This window comes from Bos indicus, chromosome 6 (assembly GCF_029378745.1).
Source record: "Bos indicus isolate NIAB-ARS_2022 breed Sahiwal x Tharparkar chromosome 6, NIAB-ARS_B.indTharparkar_mat_pri_1.0, whole genome shotgun sequence".
NCBI classification, from domain to species: Eukaryota; Metazoa; Chordata; class Mammalia; order Artiodactyla; family Bovidae; genus Bos; species Bos indicus.
In genome coordinates this window covers 25,045,334-25,058,912 of record NC_091765.1, presented here as the reverse complement: position 1 = coordinate 25,058,912, position 13,579 = coordinate 25,045,334, and the positions used below count along the sequence as shown (strand labels likewise).

The following is a 13,579-nucleotide window of genomic DNA, read 5'->3' as shown; positions in this document are numbered from 1 at the left end:
CTCTCCTTAAAAAGAGCTGACAATTTGGCAGCCTCCCTATTCTCCTCCATCTGTAACTCCTCCTTGATAACCAATCCATGAAACAGGGGACAGTATTTCTCCAGAACAGTGCAAAGCATCAGCCAATGCAAAGCTGCCCTCTTTGCCTGGATGAACTATTTTTATGTTTTGTTTTTCCCAAGGCTTTTTCCAATGCATTTCTAGACTGTGTAGATGGAAATAAAGGATAAAAAATACCGTGATGAGGTGAAATAGAGAAAGTTAACAATATAAAAATAACTTCCTTTGTTATTTGATATATTATGTAGAAGATAAATAATTTAAATTTAAAAGCATATAACTCCCATTTCTAATTCTTGAGGGTAGACCATGATGACTATTTAGGACGTTTGCTGTGAAAATATTAGAGTCACTCATAATTTTCATGGCTTTATTTTTCCATTTTTTAAAAAAAGTTACATGATCTCTGTATTTCCTAGCCACCTGTTCTCCTTGCTCAGCTCTGCAGTAAATCTTTCTCTGGTCCAAAAAAAAAAAAAAAAAACAAGTTTCATGATCTCCTAGGTTTATTTCACATATTTCTCATTTAGTATATAGCAAAGGTGGTTAATATTGATAACCTAAGAGATATGTCACTTATACATGTACCAGATAGGAGTTAGGAAAATAAAAATCTCCAAATAATTACAATTTCGAAACAGTATGAAGATTCAACATGACCATTTTCCTCTGCCAATAATCTTCTCCAATTTCCATTGCTCCATCATCCAAAATTTTTTCAGCTTAAAACTAAGGATGGCAAAGCTTGAGTGCTTCTCAAAGTGATAGCATTTTAGACTGTTAACTGTGGTTTATAACATCATTTCTTTGGATGCCAGGACCAGGCTTTGTTAGAAAGTAGAGACGACAGCAAAAGCACACCCTATACTTCTGGGAGGGGGCAAGCTGACCACACAAACAGACCAGGAACACTAGGTTCTGGGAGAGGAACATTCCACAAGCTTTATGCATTTCCCAGAGCTGGTTCCACTAACCCAAGCCCCAGAGCACTCAGACACACTGTTGCATATTCTCCTTGTCTGCATTTTTTTTTTTAAACACAAGATTTCCTAAATATTTTAGTTGCCATGTAATATTTTCTTTTATACTATTTAACCCTGTCCTCAAACTGATTGATCTACTTTGTCTCCTTCTTGGGATTTTACTCAGGAATATTCTCAGACAAAAGAAAATGAACTTACCTGGTGTTTCTGTTGCTTTGATTGAACTCTGAGTCTCAGCTTTAGAAAAGAAAGAAAGAAAGAAAGAAAATTGCTAAAATTAAACGTTGAATATCAAATATGTACTCTCACAATTGTTTCAGGTGGTAAATGCATAGAGATTTTTAGTTCATTTCTGATTTATTTTCCTCAAGTCACCAAATCATGAGGCTTCCTGAATAAAAGAAACTTCAGAGCAGGGGTCAGTCAACTCTTTCTTAAAGGGACAGATAGCATTTAAGCTTTGTGGGCCATAAGTCTCTACTAACTATTCAGCTTTTGCTATTGTAGTGTGAATACAGCCATATGTAATATCTAAAGAATAGGTATGGCAATATTCTCATTAAATTTTAATTACAAAAATAGACTGGGGCTTGGATTTGGCCTGTGAGCCAAAGTTCGCTGCATCCTCCTTTGGGGCATCTGGTACAACCCCACTTCCTGAATATGCCAAGAGAATCCAGAAGACTACCGAAACTTCAGTGGGTGCTTCATGAGTGGCACTGCCATATGTCATACTCCTACTAAGATATTGCACATCTCTTGATCTGAGGAAGATTCAGGATGGTTCAGATAGATACCTTTGAAATTTAAGAAATTCCTCTAAAGGGAATAGAGCTCAGAAGAGCTTTCTACAAGTAAAATCGCTTGAGAGAATTATAATCAAATATCATTTCAACAAACTTGAATGTTGGCACCACGAATCAAGATTTTCCACATTAAAAAATATAGAAATATTTGAGATAAATAGAAGCCCAATAATGATGGTGGATACAAACATCCACTTGTTTCCTTTGTATATTCACCTGACGGTCTTAACAGCATCTTAAATTTTACATGCCCCAAACAGAACTTTTTTTTTTTTAAACTGAAGTAGAGATGATATAAAATGCTGTGTTAGTTGCAGGTATACAGCACAGTGATTCAGTTTTATATCTAAATATACTCTTTTTCAGATTTTTGCCTTATAGGTTATTGCAAAATATTGAGTGCTAAGTTGCTTCAGTCGTGTCCAGCTCTTAGCAACCCCAAGGACTGTGCCTGTCAAGCTCCTCTGTTCATGGGATTTCCCGGGCAAGATACTGGAGTGGGTTGCCATGCCCCCCTCGAGGGGATCTTCCTGAGCCAGGGATCAAACCTGTGCCTCCTGTAGTTCCTGAATTGTAGGTGGAGTCTTTACTGATGAGCCACCAGGGAAGCCCATAAGTCCCTGTGCTATACAGTAAATCTCATTATTATCTATTTTATATACAATAGTGTATATATCTTAATTCCAGACTCCTAATTTATCTCCCCTTCTCCCCTCTTTTGGTAACCACAGCTTTGTTTTCTATGTCTGGGGGTCTATTTCTATTTTGTAAATAAGTTCATTTGTAGCTTTTTGTTTTAGATTCCACATATAAGCAGTATCATGTGTCTTTCTCTGTCGGACTTCACTTAGCATGATACATTCTAGGTCTATCAATGTTGCTGCAAGTGGCATTATTTCATTCATTTTTATGTCTGTGAAGGGAAGTTATGACCAACCTAGATAGCATATTCAAAAGCAGAGACATTACTTTGCCAACAAGGTCCGTCTAGTCAAGGCTATGGTTTTTCCTGTGGTCATGTATGGATGTGAGAGTTGGACTGTGAATAAGGCTGAGCACTGAAGAATTGATGCTTTTGAACTGTGGTGTTGGAGAACTCTTGAGAGTCCCTTGGACTGCAAGGAGATCCAACCAGTCCATTCTGAAGGAGATCAGCCCTGGGATTTCTTTGGAAGGAATGATGCTAAAGCTGAAACTCCAGTACTTTGGCCACCTGATGCGAAGAACTGACTCATTGGAAAAGACTCTGATGCTGGGAGGGATTGTGGGCAGGAGGAGAAGGGGACGACAGAGGATGAGATGGCTGGATGGCATCACTGACTCAATGGACTCGAGTCTGGGTGAACTCCGGGAGTTGGTGATGGACAGGGAGGCCTGGCGTGCTGTGATTCATGGGGTCGCAAAGAGTGACTGAACTGAACTGAACTGAACTGATGGTACCATTGCCTCCCAGGTGCATGAGCCAAAAAGTAGTGGCCTTTCTTCTTTTTTTTTCTTGATTCATTTTTTTTCTCACCTCATCAGCCCTAGCTTCAAAATATATTCCACATATGCCTCACCATTCAATTGACTGCTATTCATCTAGCACCTATATCTCTCTCCTTAGTATGTGTAACAGCCACCTAGAAAATTTTTTTTTAATTTACATTTCACTACTCCAATGGCTCCTTATTCCTCTCCTCACTACAGTTAGCGGTTCTCCATAGGACTTGGCTTCTGCCTTGCTCCTCAATTCACTCCCGCTGTCACAGCCTGCTTCGTGTCTCCATGGTAGATAAATGTCCCAGGGATCCCTTGCTTCAGATGGCCTGCTGGCCCTAAGCCTGTGGGCTGTCCTCTCAGGCCTACACTGGCTCCTTCTCACCCTTCATGGCTGTTCAGGTGTCACCACTCAGAGAAGTCTTCTCCAACCACCTTATTGAAAGCTGTCTTCTCATTTCCCTCTATCTCAGCCCACCATGATTCTTTGTTTGCTCACCAGTTTATCACTCCAGGGACATTTATTTTTTTTAAATGGCTTTGTTTCCTGTTAGAATGTAAGTCCAGGAGGACAGAGATTTCTTATTTTACTCAGTCATAATTTCAGCATCTACTATCCATACTGCTGCTAAGTCACTTCAGTCGTGTCTGACTGTGTGACCCCATAGACGGCAGCCCACCAGGCTCCCCCGTCCCTGGGATTCTCCAGGCAAGAACACTGGAGTGGGTTGCCATTTCCTTCTCCAATGCATGAGAGTGAAAAGTGAAATTGAAGTCGCTCAGTCGTGCCCGACTCCTAGCGACCCCATGGACTGCAGCCCACCAGGCCCCTCCGTCCCTGGGATTTTCCAGGCAGGAGTACTGGAGTGGGTGCCATTGCCTTCTTCGTACTAGGTCTGTCCATAGTATCCGTACTAGGTCTCTGGTAAAAACATAGGGAATGAACAAATAATAATATAAAATAATAATTGATAATAATAATAAAAATAAAAACGAATTTTACCTACTGAATTCAATTTTTAAGGCAAAATGAATGTGTTATTAAAAATTGCTAGTTGGATAATGATAGCTACTATTTTTGAAGCAACTCTTCTGATCAATTCCATATATTAATCATTGATGTCTATGAGAAAGATGTTATTATTTTCATTTTGCACATCTGCAGTAAAGAAGTGAAACTATGTTCTCAAAGGGAGGACAGTGATTATAATTCAGGTCCGTTGGTTCTAAGGTCCATCTTCTTTTACTGAGACAGCTTTTTTTTCCAATAAACTGTTCTGAGTGGAAAGCTTATGTAATTAATTTCTACTTTTCATAACTAGTTAAAATAATTTTGTACATGGCATAATGCTGTACTTGGAGGATGCAGTTAAAATATTTATCAGCTGCCAGAGGATTAGAATATAAACGAAATCAAAACCTTTGTTCTTCCTGCTTTTAGTATAAGGTCATAATCTTTCTTGCTGATAGACTTTATGGAGAATGAACAATTTTAAACTCATATCAGACAAAGCCTCCTGACTATTCGTTTTTGCATTTTTTTCATCCTTCAAAAATGCATAATGACTTCTCAGGGACATATTACATAAAATGAAAATGACTATGCCTTAAGAAGTAGTGCAATAGTAAAAAAAAAAAATAGCAATTCAAAACCCTTTACTTGAGTCTTCAGAGGTCCAGATATTTCTATATGAATGAATATATTGTTATTCTGAGAAGGAAATTCTGTAAATCTTAAATACTTAATCAGTACTGGGAAATATATACCTTTTTATCCTGAAATCAAGGATGTATTATTTTGAAGATAATAAAACATCTTCATACGGCATTCTATTTTCAAATTTCGACTCAGTTTTGTGAATATAAAATCTGAATAGAGATGAATGCTATGGAATGTGGCTAAAGTTGTGGAAACTAATGAAAAGTGAAGACATCTGTAATTATTCCTGTGTGTGTGTGTGTGTGTTTAAGTTTCATAATGCAAATATGCTTTAAGAAAAGGCCAAATTCTGATCTGGAGAGGAAGCAGGTGTGCTTAGTCATTCAGTTGTGTTCGACTCTGCAACCTTTTGGGACTATAGCCTGCATGGCTCCTCTGTCCATGGGATTTCCCAGGCAAGAATACTGGAGTGGGTTGCCATTTCCTCTTCCAGCGGATTTTCCAGACCCAGGGATCAAACCTGCATCTCCCATGTCTCCTGCATTATAGGCAGATTCTTTATCTGCTGAGTAAGTGGAAGTTAAATAGAAATGAGTGTAGTACATTCTGTTAACCTAGTCTCAAACTTAGTTGTTGAGTAAAGACCAAATCCTTAATCAGGGTGTTCGGCAACTTAAATCTCTTGGTTGAGTTTGAAACTGAAGTTTGAAGTTGAGTTCAGCTTGAAACTGAAGTCTTATGAAATGCAAATGAACTTCAAAATGCTAAACTTTAATCCATAATTTAATCCCAAACTAAACCTTGCTTAAACTATCAGCTTTTAAGATAGAAAGCTTAAGCAATAATACAAGTAACTTTGCTAAATATTATCTTACAAAAGCCATTGTATTTCCAGCTATATATAGCTGTATATAATTACCTACAGAACATGATTTATCATTTAAAGTCCCAGGAAAAAAATGTAGTTGTTCCCAAATATAATTCTTTACTGATTTGCTTAAAAATAATTTACTATGACCAATTAAAATTTTTCTTCTCATTCCCCCTCATACATACCGTCCCCCATTCCCCCAACAAAGCATTGACTGAGTCATCATACGAAAGATTAGTTCTGGTTTGGATAAATGGTGATGTGTGACTAAGACTTTGTTCTCCTGAGAATTCCTCTTTTATCTGCCCACATGAAATGATACAAACTAATTAAATAGCATGTAAGAAACATTGCAATTAAGTTCCCTGATAAATGTCATAGATAAATGGTGCCATTCACAAAAGAAATAATGAGCCTGAGTGATCAGAAAAATTAGACTTTTCCAAAGCATGAGATGCATAGCATTATATGAGAGATTCTATACTGGAAAGTGGCGTTAAATAAGATTGAAACATTCAGTGAGAAAGTAATTATTTTCAATTTTTTTGTGAGTTTATTTCAATGAAGAAGTTTCAAAATTTCAATTTGATGCAAATATGTCATTAATACCTAGAATGTACTTATCTTTTTTTCCACCACACAGGGAAAAGTGCAAATGCAGTCCCCTACAACCACAAATTATGCAGTCAAGTTTTGTGGAAATTGCAGGGGTCAGCACATCCGAAGTGTGATAGATAAGCCACGCTGCGGGGGAGGCAGTGGGGGGAGGTGAAAATCACCTTCATCATACCAGTATCTCCCCTGCCAGGTAAGTATTTGATTTATTTATTAAGCAAGGCTAAAACTCAGAGCCTTTGGTAAGCAACAAAATCTAGCGAGAATTTTATTTTATTTTGCTTACATCACAGAGACTTTCTAGCTTCTGCTTATACTAATTCAAACTGGTTTTTCATTCATGATGGTTTCCTTTTCAAACAAATTTAAGAATTAAAAAGTGCATCCATTTAAAGAAAGTACTAAATGAATAATAGTGCAGATGGTACATATATCTGGAAACCTCATTAAGGTGTGGGAAATACTGAGGTGATATTTTGTAGAGGTTCTTTATGGTTGCGTAGAATTTTAATAATCAGTTCGAGGAAGGACAAGGGGAAGAAAGAATGACCATACAGATGAGGAAGACAGGTTGAACAAATCACATGGTCAGGAATAAATCTGGCATGGTTGGCAACAGCATGAGAACCACTCTGGTGCGAATCCCAGGTTTCTGGTGAGAATCCCAGGTTTATATTCAGTCAGTTGGTCAGTGTTATACTGATTGAACTTCTGTTTGTCAAGCATATGATGCACCCAATTAAAAGCTACCCGCTTTCTAATTCCTTCAGATACTTTATGTGAAATATTTGTAATGAGAGAAAGTGTGGTATATCGATATTTATGGAGTTTCAGGCGAGAAAAACAGGGTTTGAATTACATCTTTTAACATTGGATGAGTCATTTCATCTTTCTGAACTTGTTTCCTTATTTGTGAAACTGATACCATAAATACCGTCTTTGCTTGGCTTTTGTAAGGATTATCAGTACCAAAATAATATTAATAACTAAAATGTATTGTTTTCTTTTCAGACACTGTTTTAAGCTTCATATTATTTTATCTCTTTTAATCTTCACAAGAATCCTGTAAAAGTGTAGTCATACAACTATTTTACAGATGAGGAAACTGAGGCACAGAGAAGTTAAACAGCTTACCAAAGGCCAAAGTCCAAATAAATGGTTGTGCTATTATTTGAATCTAAGCTATTTGATTTCAAGGGCTTCCCTGGTGGCTCAGTTGGTAAAATGTCTGCCTGCAATGTAGGAGATCTGGGTTCAATCCCTAAGTCAGGAAGATCCCCTGGAGAAGGAAATGGCTATCCACTCCAGTATTCTTGCCTAGGGAATCCCATGGACAAAGGAGCCTGGTGGGCTACAGTCCATGGGTTCACAAAGAGTCAAACACGACTAAGTAAGTTTGCTAACCCTTCCACTTTCTTTATCTGATTTCAGAATCATTGTTAGTATACAATAAGCCAACTTCCTCTTGGCATAATTGGGGTGACCATTTCTTTAAAGAAGGGTGTGGTGCCTCGAAAAGTACAGGCTTGTGCAGAAGCCATTCTCATGTTCAACCAGTAGTATATCTGAAGTGGTTACTTGATCTTTATACAATTATATATGCTTTTTGTATTAAAAACAAACTCTATACTAAACTAGTATAGATTATGCAAAAGGAAAACATACATGATAAATTATTTGTTACATATAAATGTTATTAACCCTTGACTAAATAACCTACTAATTTCTTATAAATGTTACTTATTTTTAATTAATAAAAGTCAGATTTTTCCCTTCAGAGTTCAAGTCTGTAATATTATATCTTCTGCGGTAGCAGAGGCTCTGACATGGCAAATTGTTTAGAAGTATTTTTACCCATACACTTGAGGCTTCCTCTGCCAGCAATGCGGGAGACCAGGGTTCAATCCTGGAATTGGGAAGATCCCCTGGAGAAGAGAATGGCAACCCACTCTAGTATTCTTGCCTGGAGAATTCCACAGAGAAGCCCATGGGGTCACAAAGAGTTGGACATGACTGTGTGACGAACACTTTCACTTTCATTTTATCCACAGTTGCTTTAGTAGAATTAGGTACTGGTACTTGCCCATCTCAATGTCTCCTACCTACAATCTTGTTACACATATTCTCCCTAGCTAAGTCAGAATCCACCAGAAGGAGAAAGCAATAGGCTGTCTTTCCCTGTCAACAGACCTCATGACTCCTCTCTACTCTAAAATCAAGCCTGAATTTGAGACAATGTCCCCACAGTGCCTTTCTCTGAAGGTCACTATTCAAGCACCCACTGCTCATATGCTTAAGAAGGAGATGAATCGTCAACTGTTACACATTTAGCAGACGCATAGTTCGCTTTTATTCTTGTTTGTATTGGGGCACTTATAAAATGCATGAGGTTTTGGTTTGCCAAAGGTACTTTTCAGACATATATTGTCTACCATATAAATTCTGCTTATCAGAACCCAAAACACTGCCACAGAGAAATGTTCTTGTTATGAAGGAAAAATGACCCTCCTCTTCAAATTTCCCTACATGGTGACTAACTATATACAATTATTAGTTTACAATTATGGTGTGGAATCAGACTTCTCCTAAATAACCTTCTTCATGTCATGTCTAAGATGATTACAATAGAAAGGGGGGAAATGGATATTACCAACATGCTTCTAGACAAGAGTGAGCCTTGAGTGTCCACAGTGCTTAGAGGTCTCCTAAGAAGAGACTTGGAGACTGAGTCACCTGTAGCGATGTCTTTTTAAGGACTATGTGCTCAGTTGCTCAGTGGTGGCCGACTCTTTGCTACTCCAGGGACTGTAGCCCCCCAGGCTCCTCTGTCCATGGGGATTCTCCAAGCAAGGATACTGGAGTGGGTAGCCATTCCCTTCTCCATTTAAGGACTCTGGGTACGCCAAAAATGCATCCAGTATGTATAATGAGCAGGATTTGATAAGGCTCTTATAGATGATTAGTAGCTTTTCTAGTTAGGATATTTTTACTAAACACACAGATTACTTCAAATCACGGAGGCCAGGATAAGGGAAATACTTGTGGAGATACGTGTGGACTGCAACTAAAGATCTGTCAGGAATCAGAAGAGCTCCAGGTCCTGTTACTTTTTCCATGTCTCTTGAACAACTTAACCTTGCTCATGGGATCTGTCCATTTCCCCACATACTCTCTCTATAGTCAGTAGCCTTCTCTACTGACTCTGCCAACTCAAGCCTCCTGAAGCCAGAGGCAAGCGCACAAATCACCATGGCCATCTCAGATTCTCTACTAACCCTGAGCTACTCCAGTCCCCCCTGCTTTTTGGTTTGTTTGGGTTTTCTAGTTCAGTTCAGATTACCCAGGAAGGAAATTTGATTGGCCTAGATCAACATTTTCTTTTTGCTCTTAAATGAATATTTATCTGAAAACCCACCACTTAATCCACTCATTGTAAGTATACAACCCAATAATATTTTGTAAATTTATAGAGTCATTGAACCATCACTATAATCCAGTTTTAGAACATTTTCTTCAATATAAAAAACTTCCTTGAGCCTTTCTGCAGTCAGTCCCCAGGCTGGTCCTCAGGTGTAGGCAACTACTTATCTGGTTTATGTCCCCATAAAAAATATCCTGGATATTTCACAGAAATGGAATTGTATTTGTTGTATTTTGTGAAAGGCTTCTTTCACTGCATAATGTATTTGAGATTCATGCTGTTACAGCATGCATCAGTATTTTGTATCTTCAAACTGTTGAATGGTACTGTCTTATATGGATATCCCATGTTTTGGAACATTCCAAATGCATTTCAAATGGAAAATCCAATGAGATATTCTATTTCACCAATTAATGGACATTTGAGTTGTTCGCAGCATTTGACAATTATGAATAATGCTACTCTTAACACTCATTAACTCCATACCCTGTTTTGATTACTATAGCTTTAGAGTAAGTTTTGAAGTTGGGGGTGGTTGAGTCTTCCAACATTGTTCTTTTCCAAAAGTGTTTTGGCTATTCTAGGTCACTTTCATTTCCATATATATTTTGAAAGTGAAGGTGAAAGTTGCTCAGTTGTGTCCGACTCCTTGCGACCCTATGGGTTATACAGTTCACAGAATTCTCTAGGCCAGAATACTGGAGTGGGTAGCTGTGCTCTTCTCCAAGGTATCTTCCCAACCCAGGGATCAAACCCAGGTCTCCCACATTGCAGGCTGATTCTTTACCAGCTGAGCCACAAGGGAAGCCCAAGAATACTGAAGTGGGCAGCCTATCCTTTCTCCAGTGGATCTTCCCAACCCAGGAATCAAACTGGGGTCTCCTGTATTGCAAGCAGATTCTTTACCAACTGAGCTATTGGGGAAGCCCATATATATTTTGGGATTTGCTTATCAATTTCTAGAAAAAAAAAAAACTTTCTGCTATTCTAATAGGAATTGCATTGACTATTTTATCAGTTACTGATCAACTTGAGAAGAATTGCCATCTTAAAACATCGTCTTCCAAACTATGAACATGTAATGTCTGTTTATTTTATATTCTTTGCAATTTTACATACATATTTGTATTTTAATCATGAATTTATGCTGATGCCTTAAGTTTCAATCTGATAGTGCAGTGTTTAACTTTCCTTCCCCCATTCTGTATTTGTATCTCCCCTTTTCATCTTGAGAACACATTTATCTGTTTTTTCACTTATACCAAGTATTTAGAGCTAATATATTCATTTCAATAAAACAAACTCATCAAGTGAATTTCAGGGTTTCTTTTCAGTGTTTTTCTTTTCTCTCCCTCTCTTTATCCATTCTTCTGGGGAGGGTGTGCAGTTAAGACTATGTTGTTTACAGAACTTGGATTATTTTTGCATTTTTTGTGTGCTTTATTAACAATTTACATATGGTTAGGTAAAGTGTCTTCTGTTTGCATTTAATGATTTTCTATTTCTGTCTTTGTTGATGGTTATATACTTAGAAACATATATTTGTTTTGAAAATTGATGGTAGATTATTACAGTATAAAACAAGAAAATGTTCAAAACACATATCACAGGCTTTTAAAATTTTTTAAACATACAGCAGCAACTGAAATCACATTTTACACACCCCCACCACAATTTCTTCTTTCTTTTGAACCTTGAAAATGGCTTTGTGTGGCTAAAGTCAGAATCAAAATGATGTCACTTTTCCATCTCATTAGCACTTTCACACTGGTGGTAATGTTTCAAAATCTGATGTCTTTGCTCAAGCAGCAGATGTAATTGTACTAATGAAAATTTTTCTATTTTGATGCTTAGTGGGTTTGTCTAAATCATGAAAACTAACAAGTGGTCTTTTCACATAATGCTAAAATAAATGAATTATTTAAATCATGTGTGCATCACAGTGAAAGCACACAAGTTGCCTTCCCCTCCCTGTCCTGCTGTGTCTGGCCTGCTGGCTTATATGTGCCATGTCTCCCAGATGTGCTCCGATGCCAGACTCCACAGTGTGAATATTCAGAGATTGTGATCAGAAGGGGTTCAGCTCTGCTGTGGTTTTGGGGGTCCCTTAGTCCTTTTGCTCCTCTTGCCTGGAAACTGATCCATGTGTCCATTTTAGAGTCCTAGAACCCACTAGAGCCCCTCCAGATGATGTGCTAGTATCACTGACTAGCCTGACTTAGTTCAGTTCTGCTCATGTGACTATTTGACCTACGACAAAAAACCTATGGAGGTAGCAGCATGGAATAAAGAAAAGAACACAGGGCAAGGAATCAGAAATGCTAAGTTGTTAATTCTGGTCTCCACTAGCCCTACTGATGGAAACAATCTTTCTTGATGATTCACTTTCAGTTACCTCATTAGATCACTAATTATAAAAGGATATACTTCAGGAACAGCCAGATGAAAGATGCACAGGGCAAGGCATGGGGAAAGGACGTGATGCTTCCATGTTCTCTCCTGTGAACAAATGTTCACATGTTCACCAGCTCGGAAATTTTTCCATTTAGATATTTAATTTCTCAGAGAAGTGTTTTCTAGTCTAGTGTACAAATATTGCATTTCTATTGTTAAATTTACTCTTAAATATTTTATTATTTGTGAGGCTACTATGAATGGAATTATTTCCTGTGGTATAGAATATAATATGAATGGTATAGAATATTCTTTATTAGTTCTAGTAGATTTATTGTGAAATCTTCAGGTTTTCTATATAGATAATGATGTAGTTTGCTGAGAAAAACACTTTTATTTCTTCCTTTCCAATCTGGATGAATGTTTCTATCTCTATCTACCTATTTATAATCTTAATAAACAAACTCTAGTTATAATTTTGAATAGTACTGGTGAGAGTAGACATCTTTGTTGTGTTTCAGATTTTAAAAGGAAAGTATTTAGTCTTTCATTATTAAGTAAAACATTTACTGTATATTTTTCATAGATATCCTTGATCAGTTTGAGGAAGTTTTACTTATTTCTAGCTAATTGAGAGTTTTAATTGAGTGGGAATCTTATTTTGTCAAATGCTTTTTCTACATTTGTTGATTCTACTAAGATGGTATATTACATTACTTGATTTTCATATCTTAAACCAACTTTGCATTCCTAAGTGAATCCTATTTGTTCATGTTTTTATCACTTTTCATATGTTACTGATTTTTTCTAATATTGTATTAAGGATATTTGTGTCTGTGTTCATGAAGGATATTGGTCTATAGTTTTATTTGCATTTTCTTTTCATCCTTTTCTATCTTTGGTGTTATGGTAATACTGGCCTCAGATAATTACTTGTCCCAAGTTTCCTCTATGTCACAAAAGAGTTTGAGAAAAATTAGTATTACTTCTGAGAATATTTTTATAGAATTCAGAATTTTTGCCATTCTGCTTGGAACTTTCTTTATTTAAAATTTTAATGCAGAGTCTTAAATTGTTTTAGGTCTTTTCAGTCTTTCTAACTTCTTGAGTCAGTTTTAACAATTTGTTCCTTTCTAATTTTTTTTCCTATTTCATCAAAGTTGTCTGATGCTTTGGCCAATCTTACCATTTTCTGTTAGATGATATCATAGATTATCACCCAGGCTTGACCTGATCCTCCTTGGCATCCACTTATTTGCAGCTATGGAGGGATAGAGTGTCACCATACAA

General features: G+C 37.2%; 1 protein-coding gene and 1 pseudogene across 5 annotated transcripts in view; both read right to left on the bottom strand.

Annotated features, from left to right (window-relative positions):
- Positions 1–13,579, bottom strand: part of EMCN (endomucin) — a 128,449-nt gene that overhangs the window by 45,084 nt on the left and 69,786 nt on the right. For 4 of the 5 annotated variants that reach the window (XM_070791150.1, XM_070791151.1, XM_070791148.1 and 1 more), the window contains one exon: positions 1,242–1,280. The exons of the other annotated variant lie outside the window; for it this stretch is intronic. In XM_070791150.1, coding sequence (XP_070647251.1) covers positions 1,242–1,280 — 39 coding nt within the window. The remainder of the gene's footprint in view (positions 1–1,241; positions 1,281–13,579) is intronic. 5 annotated transcript variants of the gene reach the window in all.
- Positions 6,500–6,675, bottom strand: LOC139183736 (U1 spliceosomal RNA; annotated as a pseudogene).